The sequence below is a fragment of the Panthera tigris genome, chromosome A1 (genome assembly GCF_018350195.1).
Source record: "Panthera tigris isolate Pti1 chromosome A1, P.tigris_Pti1_mat1.1, whole genome shotgun sequence".
Classification (NCBI taxonomy): Eukaryota; Metazoa; Chordata; class Mammalia; order Carnivora; family Felidae; genus Panthera; species Panthera tigris.
In genome coordinates, this window is record NC_056660.1 from 122,131,725 (window position 1) to 122,159,296 (window position 27,572).

Below are 27,572 nucleotides of genomic sequence, written 5' to 3' on the forward strand. Positions count from 1 at the left end.
GTGTGTGAGGCCTGCTCTTCGTTTCTTCAAAGCACCCGGTACACAGGGTTATGGGTTCTAGAGCTGAATCCCCCAAGCACAGAAGTCCGATCCCAGGGTGAATATACTTATTCTGCCTACGGGCCTCTTGGTTCCACAGATACTCATCTGGCTCACAGAACTTGCTCCAAAATTGAATTTGCAGAAGCAGCAGGATGGGGAAAAACGCACATGGGGTTCCACGCATCACCCAAGACTGCGTGTCACTTCCACTCACCCTGGGAGACTTTAGAGGGAAACAAAAAGCTCCCCCGGAGGATGTGCTAAAGGAAGGGGAGACAGGTGGTTCAGACCTGAAAAGCAGACCCACGGTCCCAGGATATGCTCCCCCAGCTCAAGAGACTCGCTTTCCCAAATGCTCCCGTGGCTCCCATCTCAGCTGAGATCACCTGTTGGTTGCAAAACTTCGAGAACACCTAAGCGCATATATTTGCAAACGAACAATCCTATTCAATCACGAATGTGCCTGGATCCCCAGACGGAAAGAAGCAGCCACTCACCGCCAGCAAGAGTAGCCCTTCCCGGGCCCCACCTCGGCTCGTCCTAACTTGGGACGCCGGATGCACGTGGCTCTTCTGGGTTTCGCCAGCCAAGGGGAGAGGCGACCTCCAGCACGTTTACAGGGAGGTGCGTGAGATTGGCTGCTCCCACCCGCCTCGGGGGCCTATGTGCGCTCCCAGCTGTTGCCTTTTAACAGCACCAAAGAGGCCGGCAGGACGGAGGAGGAGAAGGGTGGTCTCCTATCCCCTCTCTTCCTTCCCAGCCGGGGAAAGAGAATCGGGAAGCAATGCCGGGAAAGTGCTCCCCCACCCCGCACACTGGCACGATCGGGCAGGTGAAAGTAATGCTTGGGTTTTGGTGTTTTAATAAAAGGTTCAAAGGAATAAAATCTAGGAGGGGATGTGACAAAGTCTGGAACCTGAAGACTGCCTGCCTGCCTGCCTTCTCCGCAGACCCTGGGGACCCTGATGAAGGAACGGCTGCCCCAGGGTGGCCACCTTCTATGGAAATAACCGTGCTTCATCGACACAATACACAAGCCCCTTTATGCTCACCCTCCCGCCCCCCGCCTCCCCCGGACACACCCTCCCCCAGGCCCTCTGAGCCTTCCGCCTCGCTCTGGCCTCCCCCCACCCCCTTACCCCCAAATAACCACGTCCCTTTAGTTGATTTTCCTGGCATCCCAGCTTTGTCTGTCCCCTTGTCATAAGATGCAGCACTACACACGCTCTCAACACTATATAGCAGACTCTTTTACCTTAGTAGCCTGATTGCATGCATGTAAATGGGGGGAGGCAGGGTCCAACAAATCAAGGCTATGCATAAACAGAAAACAAAAGCAATATTCGTAAAGCTAGGCAAGCGAGTGTAGCATTGGAGAAACATAAGGCTTGAGGCTTATTGATTCTTTAGATCACAACTGTTTGGATTCGCTTTCCTTCTTAAATATCGGTGTACCATTTTGGCTTCAAGAAAATCTCTTCTTGCTTCTGCCCCTCTCTTTGGGGAGGGGTCGCTTAACTCAGGGACGTGATGTTAGAACGGCCTCCAGGGGGCGCCACAATGCGCTTGCTGGCGGAGCGGACCCCCTCATCCACTTGGGTGCCTGCAGTGGGCAAGACATTCCCAGGAAGAGAAAAGGGAGAGAGAGCGGGGTGTGGACAAGAGAGAAACTGGATTAATTTTCGGAGTGTCAGCTGGCAAGTGCCTTCCTGGCCTCGTCTCCCAAGAAACTTCCATTCTGGTCTGTCAAGTATTCCAGACATTTCATATCCACCGTCCCCTGGAATCCCGTCTCCACCAGGAAAAGCTAGGTTCTTATAGATACCGTCTCAGCCTCATAAAAATGATACTTAAGAAAAGCATTCCTTAAGGTAGGAGAAATCACTGCTTACATCCGCTGCGACAAGGAATGTGTCCTTGTATCCTCAGATACCGGACTTTGTCCTCACCACTATCCTTTGAGGAAGCTACTGTTATTATCCCCATTTCACAGAGGCAGTGACTGAGGCTGTGAGAAGTGAGGCAAGTTGCCCAAGGTGTCACAGCTTGGCCTGGTGAGGGTCGGGGCCCCTGCAGCCTGGGCACAAAAGGAAACCCTGATGTGCACGTACTCGTGTCCTTCACAGAGAAGCTGCCAAAATTTTAAGGATGACGTCAGCCAGGGAGCGATTCAAAATGGCAGCCACACTGGCAACAAATATTGTGACAAACATAACCTTACCTGTGGCGACGTCACCTCCAAACTTTCAGCCCTTTCCTTTTGCCTCCCTCCCCTGTCTCTGTCTCCCCCTCGATTTTTTTTACCCTCTGTTCTCCTGCTTCTGCCATTCCTTACTCCTCTTCCCCGATACCTGTTTCCTCTTTACCTGTCCCTGTCCCTTCTCGTCTTGTTTCCCTCACACTTCGATTGTTCATCATAGACACGCAAATCTCCATTTATTTGTCTCCCCTCTTTAAGACTACTGGTTATGGAGCAAGTAGATAATTATTTTCTGCTAATATCCATTCTTAAAGACTAGGTGAATGGTACGGCTACCTCAGGGTAAGTACTTAATCAACAGCATCTACTTCTAGCACTATCATTATTACGAGAAAGGGGAGAGGAGAGGAAAAACGCCAGGTTAGGGGCACCTGAGCAGCTCAGTTGGTTAAGCGTCTGATATCGGCTCAAGTCATGATCTCACGGCTCATGAGTTCAAGTCCCACATCAGGGTTGCTGTTGTCAACGCAGAACCCACTTCAGACCCTCTGTCCCCCGCTCTGCCCCTCTCCCACTTGCACTCTCCCAAAAATAAATAAATGTATTTTTTATAAATAAAATAAATAAATATGCCAGGTTAGAAGAATCTACTGCCATCTGAGCTTTAGCCCCGGGCAAACAGACAGAACACCTCCATACACAGCTCCCACCATCTCCTGTGGAAAATCACCCTCAATTCATAATGGAAAACATCTTGCCCCCACCCCACCAGGTGTGATATCTAAGCAGACCCGGTCATCATTTAAACCTGACCCGTGACCTCCCTGAGCCTTAAGTTGCCTTCTCAGCAGGACTCTCTTGATTCGGCAGAGCTTCCTGCTTGCTCCAGGCACCCTCTCCCTACAGGTGTCCTGCCAGCTTGTAGCGGCTGGTCCTCCCTTGTCCCCTTCCTTCCTCCCTGCTCACCCTCCGGCACCATCCACTCACCGGACAGGCTGAATCCCGACTGGTGGAGGTTCCTCACGGGCGGGTTGGGCCGTGTGGGAGAGCCCCGGGTGGAACCCGCGGGGGTGCCCCCTTTGGGAGTGGTGGTCAGGTCAAACACTGGCCCGTCGTACATGCCCCTCGGGACGGCGTGCAGGTCTGCCATCTGCAGCAGAGAAAGCGTGTCACCCTTTATTCTGTCAGCAGTTAAGGTCTGTGCCAGGTAGCCGAGATAAATGAGTGAATTAAGTGTGTAATGGGAGCCAAAAAATAATGGAGTTATTTGAAGGAAAGAAGGAACATAAGAGGGGTGTGAGGACAGAGTGACGGTGCAACAGGTCAGTGGAGACCTCTTGAAACACGTAGGCTTTGCTTTTTTAAAGTATTTTTTCATGTTTATTTATTTTTGAGAGACAAGAGAGAGGGCAAACCCAAGCAGGAGAGGGGCAGAGAGAGAGGGAGACACAGACTCTGAAACAGGCTCCAGGCTCCGAGCTGTCAGCACAGAGCACGATGCGGGGCTCGAACCCACGAACTGTGAGATCATGACCTGAGCCGAGGTCGGATGGTTAACCAACTGAGCCACCCAGATGCCCCCGGTTAGCCTCACTCTTAAGGAACAAAGGAGCCTGTTGTGTTGTGCAACTGGGGTTGAGGGAAGGAGAAGGCTGCGAGGTGCAGAGGACCGGTGTGGAAGGTAGCGTTCCCAGCAGAGGAAGCAGGTGGGAGGAAAGGTTAGGGACGGAAGGACCACCTGCACACCAGAGCAGAGGGAGCAGGGAGGGCAGCAGTTTGGGACAAGGTTGTAAGTGCTGGTAGATGTGAGATCCCGTGGGAGCTCCCCCTACACGCTCCTTAGCACAGAGCAGAGGTGCCAAGCCTCAAAGTGAGGATCCTGTGGTCTGATCCACGGGCCTCTGGCTGTGGCTGTGAACCCGACCTGGAACTGAGCAGCCAGCCAGCCATACCAGCCGTGGGTGTGTGCTGTGCTAGGCCTGCTGCCAGGAGCTGGGGGGAAGGGTCACACAAAACCTTTCCCCTCCCCCAGCCGGCTCACGGTCTATGGGACACACACCGCCTCCACCCATGTCCTCCCACTGGCTGCCAGAGGAGCCCAACAGTGCGGGGTGGGCTCTACCACAGAGCCTTCCTGCCCCGTGTTCACAACCCCAGTGCAGGCACAGGGGCAAAGCTCTTCACGTTTGCAGGTGCTGACGATTCGGGTGGGGCCGTCTCTATTTCCGTGTTCCCTGAAAAGCCTCCAGACCATCAACATTTCTTTGGGTGCAGAATCTAAGTCACATTAATGGAAATCAAGACATGATGTACATGGGAGGTTGGGTTTCATTCTGTCCTCTTATCAGGCCAAACCTGGAGTGTGGAATTTTACTCCATCCCACGTAACTTTAAACGATCGCTAATAAAGAGGTAAGAACGGTGGAGGGATTTAAAACGTGGTCATGAAGTAAATAGTGGAGGCTACAGGGATACTGAGACTACACGACAGAGGAGTCGGGAAACACACACATGCCCTAAAAGATGTGCACCTCGTTCTGTGCGCGTGCCGGGAGCGGAATGGAAGGAGTTGGTCAACCGTAGGGAGGGAGACTTCCGGCTGGCAGGAAGAAGCTGGTCCTCACTGACAGGGCTGGTAGCTGCCTCTGGTGGGGAGGCTGGAAGCCTCCCCTGGGAGCTGGGTGACCAGTCGGCGGGATCACTGGGGGGTCTGGGAGAGGGATGGGGTGCTTGCATATGGAATTTCCGTAAGCCTCTCTCTAATGGCCACCGTGGTGTGTGCCCAAACTCCTGCCTCCAGCGCCCAACCTTACCATCATGACTCCTTCTGACCCATCCCATGTGCATGCATGACCGTGTGTCTTCTAACAAAGTTGGAACCAGGGCTAAAATTCCACCCCATCCCAAGGCTGATTTAACCCTGCTCTGTGGAGTCCAAACCTTACTGGAAGGTGACCTTGTGATTGGTGTGGGGGTAGCAGGGGCTGAAAAAAAAAAAACAGGGTTCTGGGCCTCACCCCTATATCAACTGGAGCTGATTGGTTTGTAAAGTGTAGGTGGGTAGGTAGGTAGGTAGGTAGATACATGCAGAAGAAATAGGTGTCTGCATATCTGTTTTTCTACCTGTCTATGAAACCAGGGACATACACAAGGTTTTATGTGAACCATACAACTAGATAAAAGAGTTACAAACATTTGGCCTCTAGAGCAACAATGGAAGAGATGGGACCGGGAGGGGTGGGTGTGGACTGCTAATTCTCACTGTAAGCCTTAGTTATTTTCTAAAGCTATATAACATTGGGGCTTGTGGTTGGCTCAGTCGGTTAAGTGTCCAACTCTTGGTTTTGGCTCAGGTCATGACCTCATGGTTCATGGGATCAAGCCCCACATTGGGCTCTGGGCTGACGATACAGAACCTCCTTGGTACTCCCTTTCTCTCTCTGCCCCTCCTGTGTTTGTGCATGCATGCTCTCTCTCTCTCAAAATAAATAAACTTTTATAAAAAAAAAAAACCTAAAAATATACATATAAACATTATTTTCAATTATTATAATTTCAAATTATTTTAATTAAAAGTACTATAAACGTGGAGGAAAGTCATTTGAAAAAAAGGTTTCCTGGGCCAAAAAAAGCTTTGGAAACCCCCAGTTTATAGTACCTTACATCTGTGCAGTTGTCCCTTGGGAAGAGGACACTGCTGTGAATTTCCTTGGGAAGGTCTACAGCACACAGAGCCCTCCTGATCTCCTGGGTACCATCCCCGTGCCTGAATGGGGCAAAGCCCCTTCCCCCACCCCCAGGCTCCACCAGCTGTTCTCACCTTCCTCCGAGCTTTAATACGCTTGTAGACGTAGTCCGAGAAAGGGCTGCAGGGGATGAAGCGGCCGGCCCCTTGGGTCACGTGCAGGTTGCCGTCTTCCAGCATGATCTTGCCCTGGCAGATGACCACCAGAGGAGCCCCACGCAGCTCCAGCCCTTCAAAGATGTTATACTCTGCAGCCTAGAGACGGGGGTGAGGGGCAAAGCCACAGTTGTGGGCACAGGATGGGGCGGAGAGGTACGTGGTTTCCCTGTGCTTGGGACCCTGCCTTTGGCATCACTATGGCCAAAGCACCAGGGAAGCCAGGAAAAGCTTACAACGCCATCTGTGAGCTCTTCATGGGCACAAGCCACCAGGGGGAGACAGTACAGACTAGACTTGCCAGCATAGACAAGCATCAGTCTTTGGTAAGGCCCTCATGCAGAAGTACATTTTGTCACTGGCGGTGCTCAAAGAGAAGCTCGGGAACTCTCGGGGATGCTGTGTTTGGCACTCTTGTACGGGGTGGGTGAGTAGGTGGGCTGGATGACCCTTAGGTCTCCACTAGCCCGGAACTGAATAATGTGATGCGACTCAATGTCTAAACAAAGGCCATCCCCTCCCAAGATGGGATTTCTCTCTACTACCTTCATTTATTCAACAAGTGCAAGGCATTACCGTAAAGGGTTAAGGACATCGGCTTGGAGTCCAGTTGTGGGGTGTGTGTCCGAACTTCACCATTTACTTGCTGCATAAATTATTTAATTTCTCTGCACCTCCCTTTCCTTATCTATAAAACGGGGATGGTAACAGTGTCTACCTGTAGAAGACTATTATGGAGATTCCGGGAATTAAAAAAGCAGGCTCCACTGCCTGAAACGTAAATGCTTTAAAAATACTCTTTTTACTAACAAGGATTAAGCCCTTTCCCTTAGGTACCGGGCTTTAATTATTACCTCCACGTGAAAGTCCTCATGAGGACGGTGTCAGTGCTGTTCAAGTTTTTCTCTGTTCTTTCTCCTTCTAGGTACAGGGGATCGCTGCACTGCCTGCCCTCCTGGGGTGAGGGGAAGCCCAGGACTGGCTGTGGCCGGTGTAGTGTGAGAGGGAGTGATGGGTACCACTTGTCCAAGGAAAGCTTCCAAGCCAGTTCTCCAGGGACCACGACCAGGTCGCGGGCCTCAGCCATCATGGACGCGTGTGTGGAGACGGTGCCTCCCTGTCTGAGTGACCGTGCTGGGAGGGGCCCTCTGCTGACTCAGCCGGGAGAAATAACCTGCTGAGGCGTTACATCCCTGAGAATTGGGAGGGTTTGTCACTGTGGCCCATCCTGGCCCAGTTGGCCGGGGGTACCCCACATCTACATGTCTCTCCCGACCGAGTTCCGTGCACACCTTCTCCGTTCTGCTCCTCTCCCGCCAGCGCGAGCCTTACCGACTGGTGGTTCTTGGCAGAGACGATCTTCACCGCATCTGGATCCCAGATCACCAGGTCGCTGTCAGAACCCACAGATATTCTTCCCTTGCGGGGATACAGGTTGAAGATCTTGGCGGCATTTGTGCTTGTCACAGCCACAAACTGGTTTTCGTCCATTTTCCCTGTGGCCTATTGGAATACCAAAAGAAGAAAAGTCAGTGCAGGGCTTCTGAGCTCGGGGCAGTGTGATCACAGATGGGCCCCTGAGAAGATGAGCACAGAAGCCGACCCACAAGCCGAACAGCTGGCTGTGCCTTTCTGGCTGCCAGGCGAAACGGTTAGTTAACACATGGCTACAGGAGGAGGCAGTTAACTGCTCCTGAAGTGTGCGTTTTTTCCTGGATATGTGCATACAGTTACTTCTTTGCCTTCACATTCCAAAAAGAATTACAGGGGCACCTGGGTGGCTCAGTGGGTTAAGTGTCCAACTTCAGCTCAGGTCATGATCTCACGGTTTGTGAGTTTGAGCCCCACATCGGGCTCTGTACTGACAGCTCAGAGCCTGGAACCTGCTTTGGATCCTGTGTCTCCCTCTCTCTGCCCCTCCCCAACTCACTCTCTCTGTCTCTCACTCTCTGTCTGTCTCTCTCTCTCAAAAATAAACATTATAAAAGCACAAATGCATTTAAAAGAAAAAGAATTATAAATTTCCCAGTAAAAAGTAATGTGGTTATGAGCCTATTTTTTAGATATGTGTTTGTATTTGCATGGTCATAGGATAAATACAGAAGAGCCTCACCCAAATGATAATGATGGTTAACCCTGGGTTGTGGAATTATTGACTGACTTTTGTTTTCTTTTGTATGTGTGCTTTTCTATGCTTTCCAAGTGCTCTTTAATGAGAGTGTATATGTGGGTAATTAAAATATTATATATGTATACATATACATACACATACATATATTATTTTTAACAATTCCACATAGTACCAAGAGAACTATGCATGTATGTTCATAAATACACGACCATGCTTTAAAAAATCAAAATCTAACTATGTGAGAGAAGAGACAAAAATACTTATGCTTTTCCTCCTCACAACAAAAAAATTCTGGATACAGTAAAAAGAATTTAGCTTCAAATCTAGCTTTGAGCTTCCTAGGAGTGAAGACAAGGAGAGAAACTTGGTGGCTTACACTGGGTAGATGAATGAGGCATTAGTTTATATGCAATGCATGTAGCTCAGAAATGAGTGGCTTTAGAGATTTTAAAATAAGATAAGTGGGGCTCCTGGTTGGTTCAGCTGGTAGAGTATGTGACTCTCGATCTTGGGGTTGTGAGTTCAAGCCTCACAATGAGTACAGAGATTACTTAAAAATAAAATCTTAAAAAAAATGAAATAAAAGGAAAAGGAAGTGATCAACTTAATAATGAGTTAATTATTAATTTTACTAAAACCTTTGGTCCAGACTTCATTTGCACGGCTCTTTTGTCAGGCTCTGTTATGTTATTAAGGAAAATAAAACCAGGCCAATGTCAAAAGACACTGGTGGGCAATCACTTGTACAGCCTGGATAACCACACACTCAGTCAAGAGCATCCTTGATGAGCAAGTTGACTTGAGTCTCTTGGACACAGACCCCCTGCTTACCATTTCAAGGGGTTACATCAGATGAAGGATCTGCATGTTTGCTTCCTAGTTCCCAGTCTAGATAAGGAGATCTCCTCAAAATCTCAACATTCATCACTCTAGAAGCAACATTCTTAAACCACCTGAGACACCTGGTTCCAGAAACATCTCAGCAGGCGTGAGGGTTCACCTAAAAAAGCAGCAACAGCAGGCGATGCTGATCTGGCCCTGGCCCCCATCCCATGATCTTGATCCTTACCACAGCCTTGTCCCAGATGACAGACATCCGCTCTTCCACACCATTGGTGCCCTCGGGGATGGCTGTGAAGTTGTCCTTCCCAATGGCTTTCTGGGCAGTGCTGAAGGTGCAGTGGGCACTCCCAGAGAGCTGCAGGTCTCCGCTGGCAAAGGAAAAAAGCTCCATGTAAACCAGAGAGGTGGCTAGAGTCACCGCGGGGGACAAGAGTCGAGTGTCCAATGTCAGCATTTGGAAGCCGAGACTTGAGTTTAAAATCCTGTCTGTACCTCTTACCAGCTGTGTGAGTGTAAGTGAGTTCTCTCCCTCCCTGGGGCTCAGACAGCCCATCTGGAAAACGAGGTGGCAGGGTTAGATCATCTCTGTGTAACGAAATAAAAGGGACCCAAACGAATGATGTGACTGGTCCTGTAGGTCCTCGGGGGGCACCAGCAAACGAGACTCCCTGTAATTTCACTTAGGTGCTGTTCAAAATAGGCAAATGGCCTGACCCTCAGTTGTTTAACCTGTAAAGTGGAGACGACAGTCCCTCACTCATAGTTATCATAAGGAACCATGAGACTACGCGTGTAGCCTCACACAGTGCTTGGCACATGATATGTGTAAACCGCTATTCCCATTATTAATATGACTACAGTTGGGAATTTATAAAACACGACGGGGAAGAGCCCGCTGTCTGTGCTCAGGACTGTAGGGGAATTCTCCATGTGTTTTTCTCACTGCAGACCCCAGTCTAGCTGATGGATGGGCTGCTCCAGTCCTCATCCCTCCCCTAGCCCCATGATGTTTCTACGTGATACGTGCTGCTTGCCAATCCCACACCAACCTGGCCAGCAAGGAGTTGATGTAGTCGGGAGTGGTCGGGTCAGGGCTCAGAGGCGGGGATGTCACAAATGCAGCTGCCTTAGCCCAGTTCTTGCTCCAGTAATGGGTTCCATCTGTGCCAAGACTGGCAGTGATGGGCTCACCAAAGACCACGTTCCCTGCAAGGGTAGGAAACAGGCGGTGGGTTTGCATAACATATGTGCTGCTCCAGGCCTGGGTCAGGTAATCATAGCCCCTAGCCCTACTCAAGGCTGTGGCTCTGAAAACAGGTAGGCCTGGGTTCAAGTCCATGCGCCCACCTTCTCTAAGCCTCTGCTTTTCTATCTGCTAAACATGAACAATTTTGTATTCCCTAGTTCACAAGAGGCCGTTGGTTATAAGACGCAGCTTTAATTCCCAAACCCTGAGGCAAATTAATATTTGAGGCAAAACAAAAAATGTATACTGATTACGAGATTCATCAACATTTCGGAAATATTAAAATGTGGACTAGATCAGTCTTGGAATGATGCATAAGACTATGTCTACTTCTCAGCCTTCTGAAAATGAAAGGATTTGACACATGCAAAGTATCTGGCACACAGATACTCAGATGCTCAGTGAAAGCAATTTCCTTATGCTACTGATATTCCTTCCCATGGTAGGGGCCTAAAGCCCCCAACGTGCCTGCATCACTGGGAACTGCTAGATCATGCTTGTTGCAAGGAAATGCTTTGGTTCCACAAAGTCAAGTCCACTCCCTTGGATAACAGGCTCTCGTGCGTGATCTTTCCATCATGCCTCTTACTCCGTAACCTAAAGCAAGGAGTGATCTGCTCAAGGACACCCGATAAAACCTGGGAAACATCAAAGATGGGGCTTGCTCCTTAGACTCTGTGTCTGGAATTTGGGGCTTATTCGCCCAAAACAAGCAGTGGGGACGAGGGATACTGGGAAATAAACTGATCTGAGCTGACCTTCTTAAAGAAGAAGGGATAGAGAGACCGAAGGTAAATGCTATCTCATAGAAGGTTGGTTAGTACCAAGTTTCTCTGTGCCAGAATCTTGGGCAAAAAATGGTCCATAAAGCCCTGGACTTCGCCAGCTTCAGTCCTCCATCTCCCACATTCAAGTTCCTCACAATGTCAAAGTTTAGGAAGGCTCTATAGCCAAAATTATAAGTAGGTCTTGCCTTCCTTCAACTCCAATCTATTTGTTTCGGCTCCCTGGAATTTTTTGTCAAAAGAATTCTAAATATGCTTCTGGCGTCATTACAAGAGTCAAGATTGATTTGTGATGCCTGTCATGGGCAAAAGAAGGAAGCAATGACAATGATTCATCTATGATGGCCCTGCTCTTTGGGATGGCTGGAAAAAGCAGCCACACAAGACTAATGAGAATTTTAAGGGCTCTCTAAAACTATTTACCCAACTAAAGCATACAGAACCACAAAGAAAGAAAGAAAGAAAAAGTCAAGACAAGCCATCAGGTACTATTAAGAGAAAAACAATCTTTAAAGTAGAAGAACTCTCCCTTTGGACTATCTTTAGATGGAAGAGTAGAATAAGAAAAATTGTAATTATAGTTGGGTTTGAATACGAGCTCTCCCAACTGGGAGATCCTGACACACTATGCTTCAGTAAGAAAAATGGGGATAATAATTTTTCAGTCTGAAAAATGGGGATGATAAAGGCTATTTATTTCTCAGGGTTCTTTGACAATTCTACAGAATACTAGATCTGAAGTATTTATGTCAGTGCAGGGCATACGGCTGGTCCTCATTTAACTGTGGATTCCTAATATTAATTCTGAGCAACCATACAGAGCTACTTAAGAGAACACTGGTGACTGGGGGCACCTGGGTGGCTCACTCAGTTAAGCCTCTGACTCTTGATTTCAGCTCAGGTCATGATCTCATGGTTCGTGAGTTCGAGCCCCCCATGGGGTTCTGGGATGACAGTGCGGACCCTGCTTGGGATTCTCTCTCTCTGCCCCTCCCCTGCTTGCGCTTTCTCTCTCTCTCTCTCTCTCTCTCTCTCTCTCTCTCTCTCTCTCTCACATAAATAAACTTAAAAAAAAAAAAAAACAAGATGACTTGGTAACTGAATACACTGGGACTTGGGCTCAGGAGGGAAGAGTGAACCCCACTACACTCTCTTCCTGCTCTTGTACTCTCAACTCCTTCCCCGAGAAGAACAGGTCCTGGGATGTTTACTGGCTTCCACATCAGGAGTCAAGGTTTCAACATGGGAACAAGGCCACCCTGCTACCTGGGAGACACAGCTGTACAAGCTCTTTGTGCGAGACCACTATGAGCCAGAAGGCCAAGGGTGAGGAATCTTTCTCCATGGGTTTAAAATAAGACCCAGCACGTAGCTGAAACACCCTGTCCTCGAGACCCTCGGGCAATCCTGAGAATAGCTCCGAGGGAGGATGTAGCCAGGAGCCAAAGGCCTGAGAGAGGGAGTGTGGTAGAGAGAGGGAGTCTTGGAGAAATGGTAGAGGTGTTGAGGTGTTCCCCATGCATTTTGCTTTTTCTTCCTTTTTTTTTTTTTTTTTTTTTTTTTTTTTTGCCTTTCTCCAAGAATGGGTAAGGAAGATTGGGCTGCTTTCCTGGTTCTCGCCCAGTGACTCACACCCTGTGGAGCAACCACACCATGTCATGTTGAGACATTTAAAAGCAGGGAAAGAAAAACAGCAGGCTTACTGTGAGCAGGGTATGGCAGGAGATGCCCCAGAACGTGCTAGCAACAAAGACTGTCTAGACAAGTAGGAAGAATCCCCCCACCCACCCCGCCCCAGAAGAAAAGGGTGCCCTTTTCCGGAAAGGCAGACGACTGAACACTCAGCTGTCAGAGTCGGTGGGACTATTTTTAGCCACCCCAGCCACTTACATGCAGAATTTGGTAGATGAGCGCCCCCAGACTGGCTCTCCATTACAGTGGTAATGATCATACACAGGGGCCTAGTAAATCTTCTCTCCCAGCAAAACACAGGGCCCTACACCTGCAGGCTCTCAACCACACTCTATTCTCAAGTGAGCCCATTAGTGTGTCACTGGAGACCAGAACAAAAGCATAAAAGAAAGCTCTGAAGTGACAGTAAACTTCTGCTTAGCACCAGATGAGCAAATGAAGCCCAAGTTAACAGCAATGGAGGAAAGCAGCCCAAGTCGGAAGGAGGTGGGGACAAAGCCCTGGGGCATGAAGGGCCACCAGGTGTGCTTTAGAGACCCATTCAGCCCCTTTCCCAAAATGACCTGTGCTAATCTGTATGGCTCAGGTGGTGGGACCCTGCCCCTGCACTCTGCCCTCAACCCTGGACAATCAATCACACCATCCCCAGAGCAGATACTGATTCAGGAATGGGCCGATGACCCAAGCCAAGGCAATCACAGTTTTCCTGGGCACTCTGGCTTGAGCTATTGGAAAAAATAGACTCTACTTCCTCATTATGCACCCCCCGTCAAGTGTGGAGGACAACAGGTGCCTCTTAACATTTATTCTTGTCACTGTTCACACTAAATAGAAAGCCAACAGAGAGGAAAGCAGAGACAAGAGAGGAGGAACAGTGATAGAGCCCCAAATCACTGTTCAAACCCCTTGATCCAGCTATGCCTGAAACACTCCCAACCAATAATTTACTTTTGTTTAAGTCCATTTGAGTTGGATCTTTGACTTCTGCCCCCAGTATAATCTTGACTAGTGTGTCCATTTATAAAGCTCAGATAACATGAACTGACAATGAAGGATCAAAGGGAGGAAGAAAGATGCGCCAAGTCTCAAAGAAGTGATTGAAGCTGTCCTATCTCGGACAAAGCACTCACCCTTCCTAAGCCTAGTTAACTCATCTGACAAGCAGGAGCAATGCCAGGGGCCTGCCATCCACACAGGATGCCAAAAAGATCACCTGGGCTAACTTGGAGGAAGGGTTTCCCAGACAGCGCGGCAATGAGCAAAACAGGCGCTGTTTGTACAGAACAGCTGGGGAGCTGGGGCGGAGGGGAGGTGGAGGGGAGCCACACGACTGGTTCCGAGCTCTTGGGAGCACCAATCACCTTTTTTCCTGGCTTGGGAGATGATGTCAGCCGCACTCTTGCTCATGACCTTTGTGACGTAGAGTGGACAGTTGGTTTGGCTGGCGATGGTGATGGCACGGAACACAGCCTCAGCTTCCAGCTGCAAAAAGAAGTCCCAGGAGTCAAGACAAGCATGAGCCTCCCGGAGAGCCACTCCCCTGCCTCCACAAACTGAGCCGGTAGTGCAGCACAGTGCTTGAAAGCCTACAAGATCTGGAGTGAGAGTCCTTGGATCCAAAGCTGGGGCGATTCACTTGGCTACTCAGAGCCTCGCCCTCACTTCCCTTGGATGGTTCTCTCTCTCCCTGTGATTATCCCAACGTCTGCCTGTGATGGAAGCCTTTGCTCCCCAATCTTCCCAGGCAGATTCTCCGGCAAAACACAATCCCAACACCAATATGTCAGCATTAACCAGTAAAGGCAATTAGACATCAATCCTTTCCTGCAGCAACGGGTGGTCAGCGATGGCAATCCCAGAAGGCATTTCTTACACTAGTAATTCCCAGGCTTCTCAGCAAAGACTTCTCTTATTATCTATTTCTTCCATCCCACCCAAAAGTAGAATCTATGTGTTCACATGTGCTAACCAACTCGGCTGAATTTTTTCAGGAAGAAATGAGTCTCCCCTTACTTTATCAACAAAGCAGGGTCTTTAGAGCTCAGGCTCGCTCAAATGGCCTGGGTTGGAGTTCTGGTTCTGCCAGCTAGAAGCTGGGTGACCTGAGGTACGTTACACAACCTCCCCAAATCTCAGTTTCCAGTCTACCAAGGGGGAAGAGTGACAGGACCTGGCACACAGGGCCGTTGTGACAATTATGGGTTCATCCTTTAAGGCAACTGCCCCACTCCTGGTCCTCGCAGGCTGGCTACTGGTCTTACTGCCGATCACATCCCTACGGGGCTGAGAAAGCCTGTGTTGCTGCCCAAAGCCCAACTCAGTCCTATTCAGCCCGCAGCAGAGACACTAGTGTTCTCCCATTCAATCAGCAGCAGCTCCTTTGGATGGATATGACATTCTGGTTAGCCTAGGCAGCCCATCACTTTTAAAAATACCAAAAATAGCTTGCAGATGCCCGGTGCTTGCATAATGTAAACCAGCCACTGCCCTTGGTGGGTGCGGCTCAGCCGACAGAGTCTAAAACTTGGCAGGGCCCTGCTGGCGGCTCCCAAGCTGCCCTTTGTTCCAAAGGGATGAGCCCCTGGAGCCCCTGACCACAGGCGAATGTGGCCATGTGGCCACCTCCCTGCATCGCCCAGACTTCTGGAGCAAACCTGGGTTCAGCTCTCTGCACAGCATCACTGGAGAAGGTGGCCGGGTGTGCTCTGCCTTGAAGAGGGGCAGGTCCCTCCTACGCCCATCCCACCCTCTTTACACCTGTGCTGACCACGCCACTCCCCACGCCCTCGGTCCTGGTACCCCTGATCCCGTGCCCTCGTGGCACGGCAGGTTTCCAGGACCTTGACAGCATGACTATCTTTGGAAGGTTACATCACCCTCCAGCTTCACCCAAAAGGGTTTCCAGGATTGTCCAGATCTGCGGCAGAGAGGCTTTTTACTAAAAAGGAGACGGGAACAGGAGGTGGGGGGGGGGGGGGGGGGGGGGGGGGGGGGGGGGGGGGGGGGGGGGGAGGGGGGGTTGGAAAAACAAACCAGGGAACAAAAATAGACTTTGCTCAGAAATCCCCTGGCTGCTGCTACAGGAATCAATCTTGCCAGCAAATTGCTACAATGACCAGCATTTAGGAAAAGTTTCACCAACAGTGCTAATCACCCTGGCGCTACTCACAACATGTAAACAGCTTTCCAATCCTTCACATGGAAGGAGCCAGTGGCTTAACCTCTCTGAGCTTCAGTTTCTTCCACCAGCAACACTACCAACTGCCCAGAGCAGCAGCAAGGAGAACTGAGGTAATCAGCACAGTTCTAGGTATAAGCTAGGGCTCCATAGAAAGGACCCATAATACATATTATGAAATAGGTATAAATTATTTTAACTGGGAAATGATATCATTAGACACAGAGGAGTTTCTGGGGTTCTGACAGTGCTCTGTTTCTCCAAGTGGGTGCTGGTTACACAAGTGTATTCGGCTTATGAAAACCCCTTGTATCTTTATGACTGGGGCACTTTTCTGTATGTGTGTTACATTTTCATTTTATAAAGCCTCTAGAAGAGATGGGCAACAGGGATACACGGACGTCTGGTTCTGCCTCCTCTTACCTGCTGTAGAGTGTGGGGCTGGGGATAACAAAGCAAGAGCCAGGCTCCCTTCACTCACACAGAGGGCTCTCAACACACCCCAGGTGCCAACCCCAGGCTGCCCTCCCAAAGCCAATATGCTGTCAGCCACACGGCAGCCAAGTCCCCACTCTGTGTCCTGTGTCAGCAGCAGAAGCTGCCGACATCCCAAACACATGCAATCAGCCACTAGTGACCTTTTATTCACTTGTCAGGGGCTAAGCAGTCACTATTCATCACCCATCTTACACGTGGGAAACTCCCATACCTGGACTTCATCACACAAAGCGACAGACATAATGTCTGTGAGACGCCCACTCCCCCTACTATCCATATCGCTAATATTTTATTTTGCAGGACTCAGAATATAACATGGACATGTCTTTAAGAGTCACACTGATTAAGAAAGGATTTGGGGATTTACCTCTCCAGCTGAATAACTGTGGAATACACTCCAACCTGTGTTATCTTTAGAGAGATTAGGGATCAGAAGTAAACATTTCCCTTACATTCCTTTTCTCAGAGTCCCCTGAGTTGGGTCAGTCAGAAGCGGTCTTTGGAAAAAAGGTTCCGGGATTGCTATCTGGTATTCACAGAGACTCTCACCTTCCAGCAATACTTGCTCATGTGCTCCGTGTGCACATGTGCCTAGGAAAGGCGGGCTGAACACAAACCCTCAAATGAGCAGCGGCCATAAGCCGAGCTGCTGGGTATTGCAGTAAGAGGAGTCTCCCAGAAGATGCTGGAAAGCAGAGCACCTGCCCCTCCTCCATCCCCCAGACCCCCTGCAACTCACCTCCTCTGGTCTGCTCAGCACATGGCCTTCCGGACCAGTTATCCCCATTTCCAACATCCGGGTTTGCTCCTACAATGAGACAAGAACACAGACCAGTTTTGAGATAAGCTCCACTGAGGTCTAGAAAAGCTGTGCTGGTGTATTTTAATCTGAAGAAGTGTTCAAGGGAACAAAAAGAATAAAATGCGTATGTTGAATACATTTGTTAATGCTCTATCTGGAATTGTGAAATAGGGTCAAGTCTTAAATAAGAGGAGAAAAAAATCATTTAAGGGTGGCTTTTTTAAATTAAAAGGATGGCAGTCTGTTAGAGGATGATTTTTTTTTTTTCTACATGACACATCAAAAGTCACACCAGCTCACTTACTGCTGACAGTTTCATGCTGTGTCTCCCAAGGTCTGGTACACCTACCACCTACATCAGAATCCCCTGGGTTGCCTTTCCTGGCTGAGCAGCTCTGTGGTCCTCTCCAAGTCAAAATACAGAGGCTAAATTCTAGGAATCTGCACTGTAACAAAGCCCCGAGGCTATTTTGTGGTTTGAATTTATGGCTGAAGTAAATGGACTCAGAATTTAACCAGACAAAATAATGCCTCCAAACAGCATTAACTGAGTTACTCTTTGGGTCAGATTCTATTTAATTAGGTTGTTTTGTGGCAGAACTGCCCACCCCTCACAGCTAATGGCTAAATTCTTCAGACTTCTGGCCAGCTTTCTGGAAGAAGCAGGTGGCTGGGCAGTGAGCACACACGTGGGCTAATTGGAACTGGCAGAAATCCTAAGCCTCCATATCTGCAGTTTGGCTGGCCTTTGCTCCCAAAATGCTAAGGCCAATTCCAATGAAACCCTGCCCTGGCAGGGAGGGAGAGGGAGGACAGAGAGTGAAGGGAACGAAACCTTGTTTCACTTTGAAACTATGAGATGTTTAGAAGGGAAGGGATTCCTTCTTTCTGGAAAAGAAAATCTAGTTTTTCTTGGTTTTGTTTTGTTTTGTTTTTTTGTTTTGTTTAGTTTTGCTTTGAGTAATATAAATTTTGCTTAAGGTATAGGAAGAAAGACGCATATCGTATATTCCAAGCTGCTGTGAGCAGTGAAATGGTCACAGTGTCCAGCTATGCAGGATTAGAACAAAGGCCAGAGGCTGATTTTTACAGCCAAGTTCACTTTTCATTCTTACTGTTCCATTTATGGAGCCTTAGACCGAATACGATTTCTTCTGAACGCTGGTGAGTTTCCACCCTGCTTTGCCTCCTCAAGTCACACAAAGGTTGAGGTGTCCAACCAAAGCTTCTCCTGTCTCATAGGACGCTCATGTTCAAGAGGGCTGGGATGGCACACGGGAGGAAGCTTGCTCCAGAGGTGGTTTCCAAGCACATTCAAATCATCAGGGGAACTTTTTCAAATTATGCTTGCTTGAAGTTTATTACTGACCCCCTAAATCAGAATCTCTGGAAGTTGGAGAATCTCAGGAATCCCTAAGCTCCACAGGTGATTTCAATGCACTACTCATGCTGGGAAGTCCATTCTTTTTTTTTTTTTTTTTTTTTTTTAACATTTATTTATTTTTTGAGAGACAGAGAGAGACAGAGTGCAAGCAGAGAAGGGGTAGAGAGAGAGGGAGTCCCGGAATCCAAAGTAGGCTCCAGGCTCTGAGCTGTCAGCACAGAGCCTGACGTGGGGTTCGAACTGACGAACCTGAGCCGAAGTTGGAGGCTTAACCGACTGAGCCACCCAGGTGCCCCTGAGACGTCCCATTCTTAAACGCCAGGGTGTTCCTAGAGCTGGGAGGTTAGGAAGGGCATGCAAAGACCCAGTGAAGCCAGCTTACCTGGGTGCAGGAGCAGTGGGCTCCTTGGGGCACTGATCATTGCTGTAATCACATCACGGTTTGGGGCAGGATACAATTTTGGTTTACTTCATGAGGAAAGGGACCCTGTCATTTTCATCTTCCCTCCCCAAGGCTTGGCACATAGTAGGTGCTCAATAAATACTGTCTGATGACGAGCTCAAGATGCTGTGCTCTCAGAATGCCCTGCCAGCCTGAAACTGTTGAAAATGTCCGTCGTGGGTATCCTTGAGAGAGATTTCTTCTCGCTCTTTGGTGACATTTGCCTAAACTCTGAGTACAGCAGCTGCCTTCATTTAGACAACGTGATAAAATCTTTCGGCTCCACCTCCATGTAATAAACACACACAAGAAACTCATCCAAGTGGAAAATCGCCCTTATTCTTTCCCTGACTGAGAACAGATCTTTCACAAGGTAGGGAAGAGTGGGGGTGGGGGCAACCAGAAATATATCTGTGCTGTGGAGCCACAAGAGGAAGCTGGACGAGGGGCTTAGCAATGGCAACCTGTCTGCCTCCACAGGGCTTAGAAGGAAGTAGCAGGGAGTTTGGTTTCTAGGGCATCTGGAGGGAGGGCTGGGGCCTCTGGCTGCTGCACTAAAAACGTGGAGAAAGAGGAGGAGTAACAGCCCTAACACGACCAGGATGCCTCCCACAGGCACTGGACCCTCTTTGGAAAATGATTTCATTATCTCTGGGTGTGTGGGGGACGTGGGAGAAGGCTGTCAGGGACCTGACTAATTAATCTCCTTGGTCAGCAAGAGGAAACGACACATTCAGCTCACCTCCTCCACTGGTGAGACAACATCCAGCGTCTGCAATGGTACAGCTGGAGCCCGGCTCTGTGGGGACGCTGCCTCGCGGAGGGCCTGCAGCCGGACCGGGGGAGCAAAGCGCCCAGGACACACCAACTCTGGGGGAGGATGCCCACTGACCCACCCTTTGAGCTAAGATTTTCTTCCAGTTACTGGCTGTGATACCTGGGCCCGTGACTTGATCCTCTGAGCCCAATATGCTCATCTACAAAACCAGGCAGATAGCAGCCATCTTTCAAGGGTGCAGGGCAGGTCAAGTGAAAATGTGCTAGAGCACTTCCCAGCGCCTACTGTAGTCAGTGTTCGCCAGACGGTACCTGCTGCAGGAGGCCAGTGGGGCTGAGACAAGAGTCGGCCCCACACTGTTCCCACACCCCTGCTGACCACATTCACCAACTCTTGGGCAACTCTAAGGAATGCGTCTGTTGGGGGCTCACTTCAGTAGCGTCGTGCCTGGCACAAAATGCACAGGAAATACTCTTTGAAAGAATGAGTAATGGATTTTTCTGTGAAGGTTATTAAATGGACCGAGAGAGCTCCCACTCTTCTGGCTGCCTCCTCCTAGTGGGGGCCAATCTTGAATGCTTCTGACATCAACAAAACCCTGGCTAAGAGACATCTGTGCATCCAGCCCATTAAGCGACCCAGGAGATGGAGAGAGTGCTTTCTGCTTCCTCACAAATGATCACTTTGGGCCTTGGGGCCTCACTTTCCTCACTCCTGCGTCGGGTTTCTCAGTCCAACTTCTAGGAAACCAGTGGGGCATCTGATCCCCACAGACCTACGTTCTTTATTATCTAAAGCCGTGAGTTCCGCAGTCCTGGATGAGATTTCTGAGACGTGCTGCCTTTCGGTTTTTCTCTGGGGCAGAGAATGTCACGTAGCTTGGACTCACTTCGAAAAGAGAATCAGCCATGCTCTCCCACTTAAATGGTCCAATTTGAAAACCTCTCCCGCGATGCCTTTTCTGATTCCCCAGTATGGCCAGATGGCTCCCTGTTTTAGAGTGGCCTCCCCTTTCTCCCTCAACTTGTCTTCATTCCACCTTTTTCCCTCCTCCTAGATTGGGAGGTTGTTGGGGCAGGTTCTGTTTTTAGCACAGTGTTTATGAGCGTGCCTTGCACAATTAAGAGCTCAAGCAATACTGAAGGAATGAGGAGAGAGATGGGCTGAAGACCAGAGCTCATGCAGACAGCGTGCTCCGGGGAGCTGCACAACATCACCTGGGCAATGATATCCCCGTTCTCAGCATGAACTTGCGCAATGGCTCCCAGCTCTCCCAGACAGGTGAAGATCTCGTACAGCTGCAAGAGAAAGGACTCGTTGTCACCTTCACAAGCCATGGATGCTTCCAGCAACTTCACACAAGGGTCACTCACTAGAGCCATAAATAAACCAAATGAGGAGAACCAGAGGAAACCAGCGATTAGAGCGAGAAATACAGACTAAAATATGCATGACCAAAGAGTGCGAGTCCAAAGGAACTCTAGGAAACCGTCTATACAAAGAACGTGTCATGTCTCCTCGGCAGACAGGGCGAACGTGTAACAAAGTGCTGTCGAGGCTTTAACTCTGCCTCCAGCACACATTTTTAATGGTATAATTTCCCATTTTGCTGAGACAGACCTTCACTATTCTTCTCCACAAGTGCTCCTGAAAGCTGCTACAGCCTGGCCAGGAGTTAAAGCGAAAGCTGAAACCCCTATTTCTTAACCCATCAAGGCAGACCTCCCTTCACCTCCCAACCAGGAGGCATGGGAACTAACTTCTTGCATTTCCTCTGAAAACGTGAGATTCGTCTAAAACCAACACAGGCCACGAGAATGCCTTTGGGAGAGTCACGGGCAAGCTATTACCCCAACAGCAGAAACCCCTCCTTAACCCCTCCTGTGTCTTGCAGGATATAGCACCTCACACTTGTGCTGAGCTCCTGCGGGGCTTAGGGCTTCTTTGGTAGACACAGATTTTGGCATACCCTTCCTCCCATCCTTTGGAGAAAGCTGCTGCCAGGGGAAATTCTAGCTCCTGGTCTGCCCTGCCATGGGCACCCTGCCTGTTACCTTATTTATTCACAGTGCCATGGACTGTGAGGGCTCTAAGAAGCACTCTGGCCCAGCAGTCTCCCACAGCGACCACAGTGACTAATGCTCAAAGAGCCAAGGTCATAGCAACAATAGGAAACCCATCCAGATACCCCAAACCACACAGCAATGGCTTGTTACCTCTGTGTTGGACACTTGATACAAATCCTTATAGGCCATGTAAACCATGAAGGAGTTAACCCCTGCAAGAGAGGGAAGGGAGGGAGAACAGGAGGAAGACAACATTAGCCCGAGCACTCTCTATCCTTTGCTGTCATCGCCCATGGGGCCCAACCGAGTGCGTTATGGGCACCTGTCCAGTATAAAGCAAATGCTTCCCATTCTCCATTCTCCCCGCACCTAGAAAAACAACAATGCCTACGTGGGGTCACAGCAGAACAGGCTCTTCTGTGCCTCTTTCTTGCCTTGCCCCCTAAACCCCATTCCCCTCCCCAGAGGGTCAGCAAGCTTGGCTGCTGCTCGAGGCAGTATTTTTCATTGAGAATCACTGTAGCACACGAGTCAGGCTCACACACTGCGGCTGTACCACATACTAGCTCAGCGAGCTGGGAATACCTCGCCTCTTGGTTTCCTCACCTGTAAAATGGAAAATTTACAATAGCCTGCTTCATAAGGCAGCTGGAAACGTTAAATGAGCCAACACATACCGAACTCTTAGCACCAGACCTGGCACATATTTGAGCTTCATTAATGGAGCTCCTGGGATTGGGTTTATTTCACTGCTTAATGAATGCCTGCTCTACACGAAGCCTGTGCCTGCTATTGCCTCTAAGACAGAGACCATGTCCTCGGGAAACTACAGAGCTGATGGGCAGAGGTCAAGGTCCACCTTATGCTTAAATATCCAAGTTGCAAGCGTTGCTAGGAAAGAGCTATTTAATTTTTCACCCCAAAGTAAACCATTAATGTAGTAATTTATATAAATAGGTGGGGCTAGGGAACAGAGAATCATTTTGAGGAAAGGAGGATAATTTTGGTCTCCAACCATTAGGGCCATCTCAGCCCACATTGTTCCAGGCCAAAAGTGGGTTGTAATTTGAGAACTTCCCGACCCAGAGTGGTTCAGCTCAGGGCAGCTTTTCCCAACACTACCCTTCCCATAAGCCTCTTTGTCATCCGCGGAATGACCCGGGCCCTTTGGCAGAGAAGTGGGTGTTAAGGCCGTTCCATTTTCTACCCCACTGGAGATGCCCAGAGTGAGAGGCATCACAAGAAAGAAGGGGGTTACTTCCACATCCTGTATCAGGAAGGTGTGAGCAGAGCTTGGGGGCGGGGTGAGGGGGGAGATGGAAAGAAAAACCTCATCCTCTGGGAACCCATCCTCTCCCCTCCAACCCGGAGCACACTCTCTTCCACTGCACTCGGCATCTGCATTAAGGCAGCTCACTGGTAATAGGATCACTAGGTTAGTGTTATAACAGTGTATGTTACTATGCTACCATTCATTAGTACTAATATTGTAATATAATTAGTATGAGGCTAATACTATTACAACAATATTCTGCACCTTGCAGCATTTATCCTGTTCCTCTTTACTGGCCTGCTTCCTTTTGCCCTGAACGTTCAAGGGAGACCATTCCCATACTTCCCTAAATCCCCCAGGCGATGTGATGATGCCCAGCATATTGCATGTCTGTGTGCGTGTATGGGGGGCGGTGCGTATATGTGAAATATCTGATGATCAAGGACAAGGAAACATAAATCATGTGCTCACTGAGGGGACACACACACGTTTCCATGTCCTAAGCTCCTAGCCTTGGTAAGAACATATCTTCGCCCCCAGAAATGTCGCGGCCTTTTCTGAGGATGCCACTGTTTTAGAACAGTAGTGGTTTGATCTTTGCGGTGAAAGTTACAAAGGTCAAAAATTCCTGCTCTCATATTTAGTAGCTTTGTGACCTTCTGTAAGATGTTAGCCTCTCCTGGCCTCAGTTTCTTCCTCTGGAAAACAGGCAGGGCCGTGTGGAGGCGAAGGGCATAGACTTTGGGTATAGCTACTGCTTACTAGCTCTGTGAGCCTGGGCCACTTATTCTGAGCCTCAGGCTCTCCATCTGCAAAGTGAGGAGAAGAATCTTCTTTGTGGGGACCCTGGAGGGAGTAAGATGGCATACATAAACACAAGGTGCCTGGAACACAGCAGTCGCCTTGCCCCTAGCACCTAGCTCAAGGTTCCAGACTCCAAGCAAGGAGAAGGGGGGAGGGGTGCACAGGGGCTCACCTTTGTCCTTGATGAGGTTCTGCACCTCCTGCTTGACGCTGTCGTTCCAGTGGGTGATGTCCACGTGCAAGGCATAGTCACAGCAGCTCTTCCCATCTGCCCACTCTCGCCACTTCTCGTAGGCCTCGGTTAGGCTGGCCTCGGGCTCAGGCACCACGTGGTCAACTGAACGACAGAGGCCCCAGATGGGTAACTCACGGACCCAGCCGTTGCTCCCCTCTGAACAGGCCTGCTCCCGCGTGCTTAGCTAGGGCTGCAAAGCCTCCACTTCCTGAGCGTGGAATTAACCTTAGAAAGTATCCTCAGGCAGTTTCCAGATGGCTGATAATTGAACTGTCACTTACCCATGTTGCTCTTGGACAAACTACTAGCCTCTCTAAACCTCGGTTTTTTTATCTTTGAAATGGGTGCTCAGGGAGATGGAGGATGGAGTGTCATAGTGCCTTCCTTCTAATTGTGTTATATGATTCAAAGGGAAAATGCATGAAAAGTATCTCACCTGATGCCTGGCACATAGTAAGTGCTCAATAAATGTCAATGAATGTCCACCATGTGCCATTATTGCCAGTATTACAGGAAGTCACTGCTAGTGAAGAAAGTCAGACTCCCTTCTACGGGTGGAAGGAGGGACTTCAAATTTATGTGAGGTAACAAGACAGTGACATCCTTGTGCTCACCACCATAGGAAAGAGCCAGTATCAGGTACGTGAACTTGAAGCTCCGCCCACAGATCTTATTTCCACACAAACATTTTGCCAAGAATAAGTTTTCTTTTGGAGCGCCTAGGTGGCTCAGTCAGTTGAGCGTCTGAATCTTGATTTCAGCTCAGGTCATGATCCCAGGGTTGTGGGATTGAGTCCCGTGTCAGTCTCCATGCTGAGCTTAGAGACTGCTTAAGGTTCTCTATCTCTTTCTCTCTCTCCCTCTCCCCCTCTGCCCACTGTGCCCTCTCTCTCTCTAAAAATTAAAAAAGAAGTGTTCTTTGAGGCCCAAATCTACTCCTACAATGTGTGCAACCTTGGACAGCAGTTTTAAAAATAATGACATTCACACCTGATGAGGATAACACAAAAGTGACACTCACAGCTCCCTTGGGGCAGTTGGGGGAAGTGCAAATTGCTACAACATTCCTGAGAACAATTTTGATATATACATCAAAAATCTGAGATTTTTCATACTTGAACTCAGTAATTATTCCTGGGCCTAAGAATTATTCCTAATAAAACATGGCTGTCTGCAAAATCTGAGCACTATAGATGTTTGCCACTGCAAATATTATTTAAATGTTTATAAAAGTGAAAAATTGGAAATCACCAAAATCTTTAACAATAGAGAAGTTCAGCTAAATAATAAACATACCTTCCTAAAATGGATGATTAGGCACCTATTTTAAATGCTCCAGTGGAATAAAATTAAATGAATGGAAAGACACTCGTGACATGGTTATTTAGTGAAACGGTGGATTAAAACACCACTAAAACACAGTATGTCTATTAGGGTCTATTTTTGATAAATAGGAAGAAAACTATAGCCACACTCTGACAGTGATGTGAGCTTTATAGGTTTGCTTTTCCTGCTGCATATCTACAGTTTTTAAATTATCTACAAAGAACACGTACAGTTTTGTGTCTCTTTGTATGGTTTTCTCTCAACACCCACAACTCTGACTTTCCTCCCCTCCCTCCCTCACATTGAGGACCAAGCACAACACATGTTCCCAGGACACTGAACAGGTCCAACACCTTGTCCGATGGCAGAAAGCCAAACCAACATCTCTGGTGTCCTCAGCCTCCTACCACAGGCAGCCCACGTGTGCTTATCAGAAAGCAAACGCGAGGAGCTGCATTACTGAGGTGTGCACCGGGGCCTCTATGGGCAGGCGGCTGCAGGGAAGGCAGCTGGCTTCCTCCCTTCAGCTGGAGAAAAGCTTTGGTCTCCCTGAATTGCACCTTTTATGGCCTTGAGGCAGTTTTCCTGGGCTTCCACACCCAACTAGCTGAAGCTCACCCAGCTGGTGCTCCCATCAAAAGGAGGCAAAAGACAATGAATAAACTCTACAGCTCAGGCTGTTCTGTGTTCTTGGATGGATGTATACGGTGTTAAAATAAACAGTGCTCTTGCTGACCAAGTTTAGGGCCGAGCCTGGGATGGGACCCACTTCCCTGGGATTCCTTTGGGACAAGAAGGACTGCCCTGGAATGCTATGTGTTCAGTCATGCAATGGCATGCAACATCCTAGGTTTCTCTGGAATTGCAACTGTTCCCAGAAAAAAAAAAAAAAAGACAAAACAGAAACAAAAAACAAAGGAAACCACCCCCACAGCTTGCCTAATCTTAAGATACGAATTGGTCAAAACCCAGTGCAGACCAGATAACAGTAAATGGCAATGAACCTCCTGATTTCTCCAGAACCACAGGTCTCCATTATCTTTCCCTCTCTGGGATGCTTAGCCCTGTTCACACTGCTCTGCCTGTGCTCTCTGCCCCCTCCTGCCTCAAGCCCAAGTGGGAAGTTCTGAAATAACATTTTGCCCATCTCTGCACTTTTGCCCCTCAGACTGTTCCCAGTGTCTGGCCCAGAGAGAAGTGCTGATTCCCCACCCACTGCACACCCACACCCTGCTCTGAGGCAGACAAGAGAGGACAGCTGCCTTCATGGCCAGGAGCCTCATGAAACTCCTCTATCCAATTTCAGTGACCTGCCAGCATCCTCACTACCATCTGCTTTCCTCGGGTCCCATCAGGCAGATGGCCAATGCTCTGAATTGACATGTGTACGAGCTATGGCCAGAGAGCAACAAGGGTTAACATGTTAGTTAAACAGTCACTCGTCGGGACCAGGAGTGTGGAGGATTGGGCGGCTTACTGATCATGGTGGTGCCCCCCGCTAAGGCAGCCTTCGTCCCTTGGAAGAAGTCATCCACTGTGGTCATTCCTTTGTATGGCATCTGGAAGTGAGTGTGGACATCGATGCCTCCCGGGATCACCATCTTCCCATTGGCCTCGATGGTCTTCACTCCTCCAGGGACAATCAGATTGTCTCCAATTTGCCTGGTGAGACAGTAAAGCAACTGACGATTTCAAAGAAGCAACTCTGAAGACAAACACAGTACTGAGAGGATTTGAGACACTGTAACTTATATTTATCAGAGTGATCTTTGCAAGTGATTCACGAGCCTCACAATCTAGAAACCAAGCAAGACAGGCATACACTCAGAAAACAACTTTTACAGACTCAAAACAAGCTGATCTGCTTTTTGGTGGAGACATGCTTCTTGGCTTGTACTGCAACCCCAGCACTTGGCAGGGTCTGCAATATAGAATGTGAAATAAAC

General features: G+C 48.9%; 1 protein-coding gene across 2 annotated transcripts in view; it reads right to left on the minus strand.

The window, feature by feature from the left end:
- Nucleotides 1–1,209: 1,209 nt before the first annotated feature.
- DPYSL3 (dihydropyrimidinase like 3) overlaps nucleotides 1,210–27,572 on the minus strand; it is a 111,091-nt gene continuing 84,728 nt past the window's right edge. For both annotated transcript variants that reach the window (XM_007079954.2, XM_042986650.1), the window contains exons 3-14: nucleotides 27,104–27,288; nucleotides 24,238–24,402; nucleotides 22,139–22,200; nucleotides 21,140–21,220; nucleotides 17,256–17,324; nucleotides 14,202–14,322; nucleotides 10,167–10,323; nucleotides 9,344–9,485; nucleotides 7,476–7,646; nucleotides 6,063–6,242; nucleotides 3,230–3,392; nucleotides 1,210–1,645 (exon numbers count right to left, since the gene is read on the minus strand). In XM_007079954.2, the coding sequence (XP_007080016.2) occupies nucleotides 1,557–1,645; nucleotides 3,230–3,392; nucleotides 6,063–6,242; nucleotides 7,476–7,646; nucleotides 9,344–9,485; nucleotides 10,167–10,323; nucleotides 14,202–14,322; nucleotides 17,256–17,324; nucleotides 21,140–21,220; nucleotides 22,139–22,200; nucleotides 24,238–24,402; nucleotides 27,104–27,288 (1,585 nt within the window). In that variant the 3' untranslated portion in view covers nucleotides 1,210–1,556. The remainder of the gene's footprint in view (nucleotides 1,646–3,229; nucleotides 3,393–6,062; nucleotides 6,243–7,475; nucleotides 7,647–9,343; nucleotides 9,486–10,166; nucleotides 10,324–14,201; nucleotides 14,323–17,255; nucleotides 17,325–21,139; nucleotides 21,221–22,138; nucleotides 22,201–24,237; nucleotides 24,403–27,103; nucleotides 27,289–27,572) is intronic.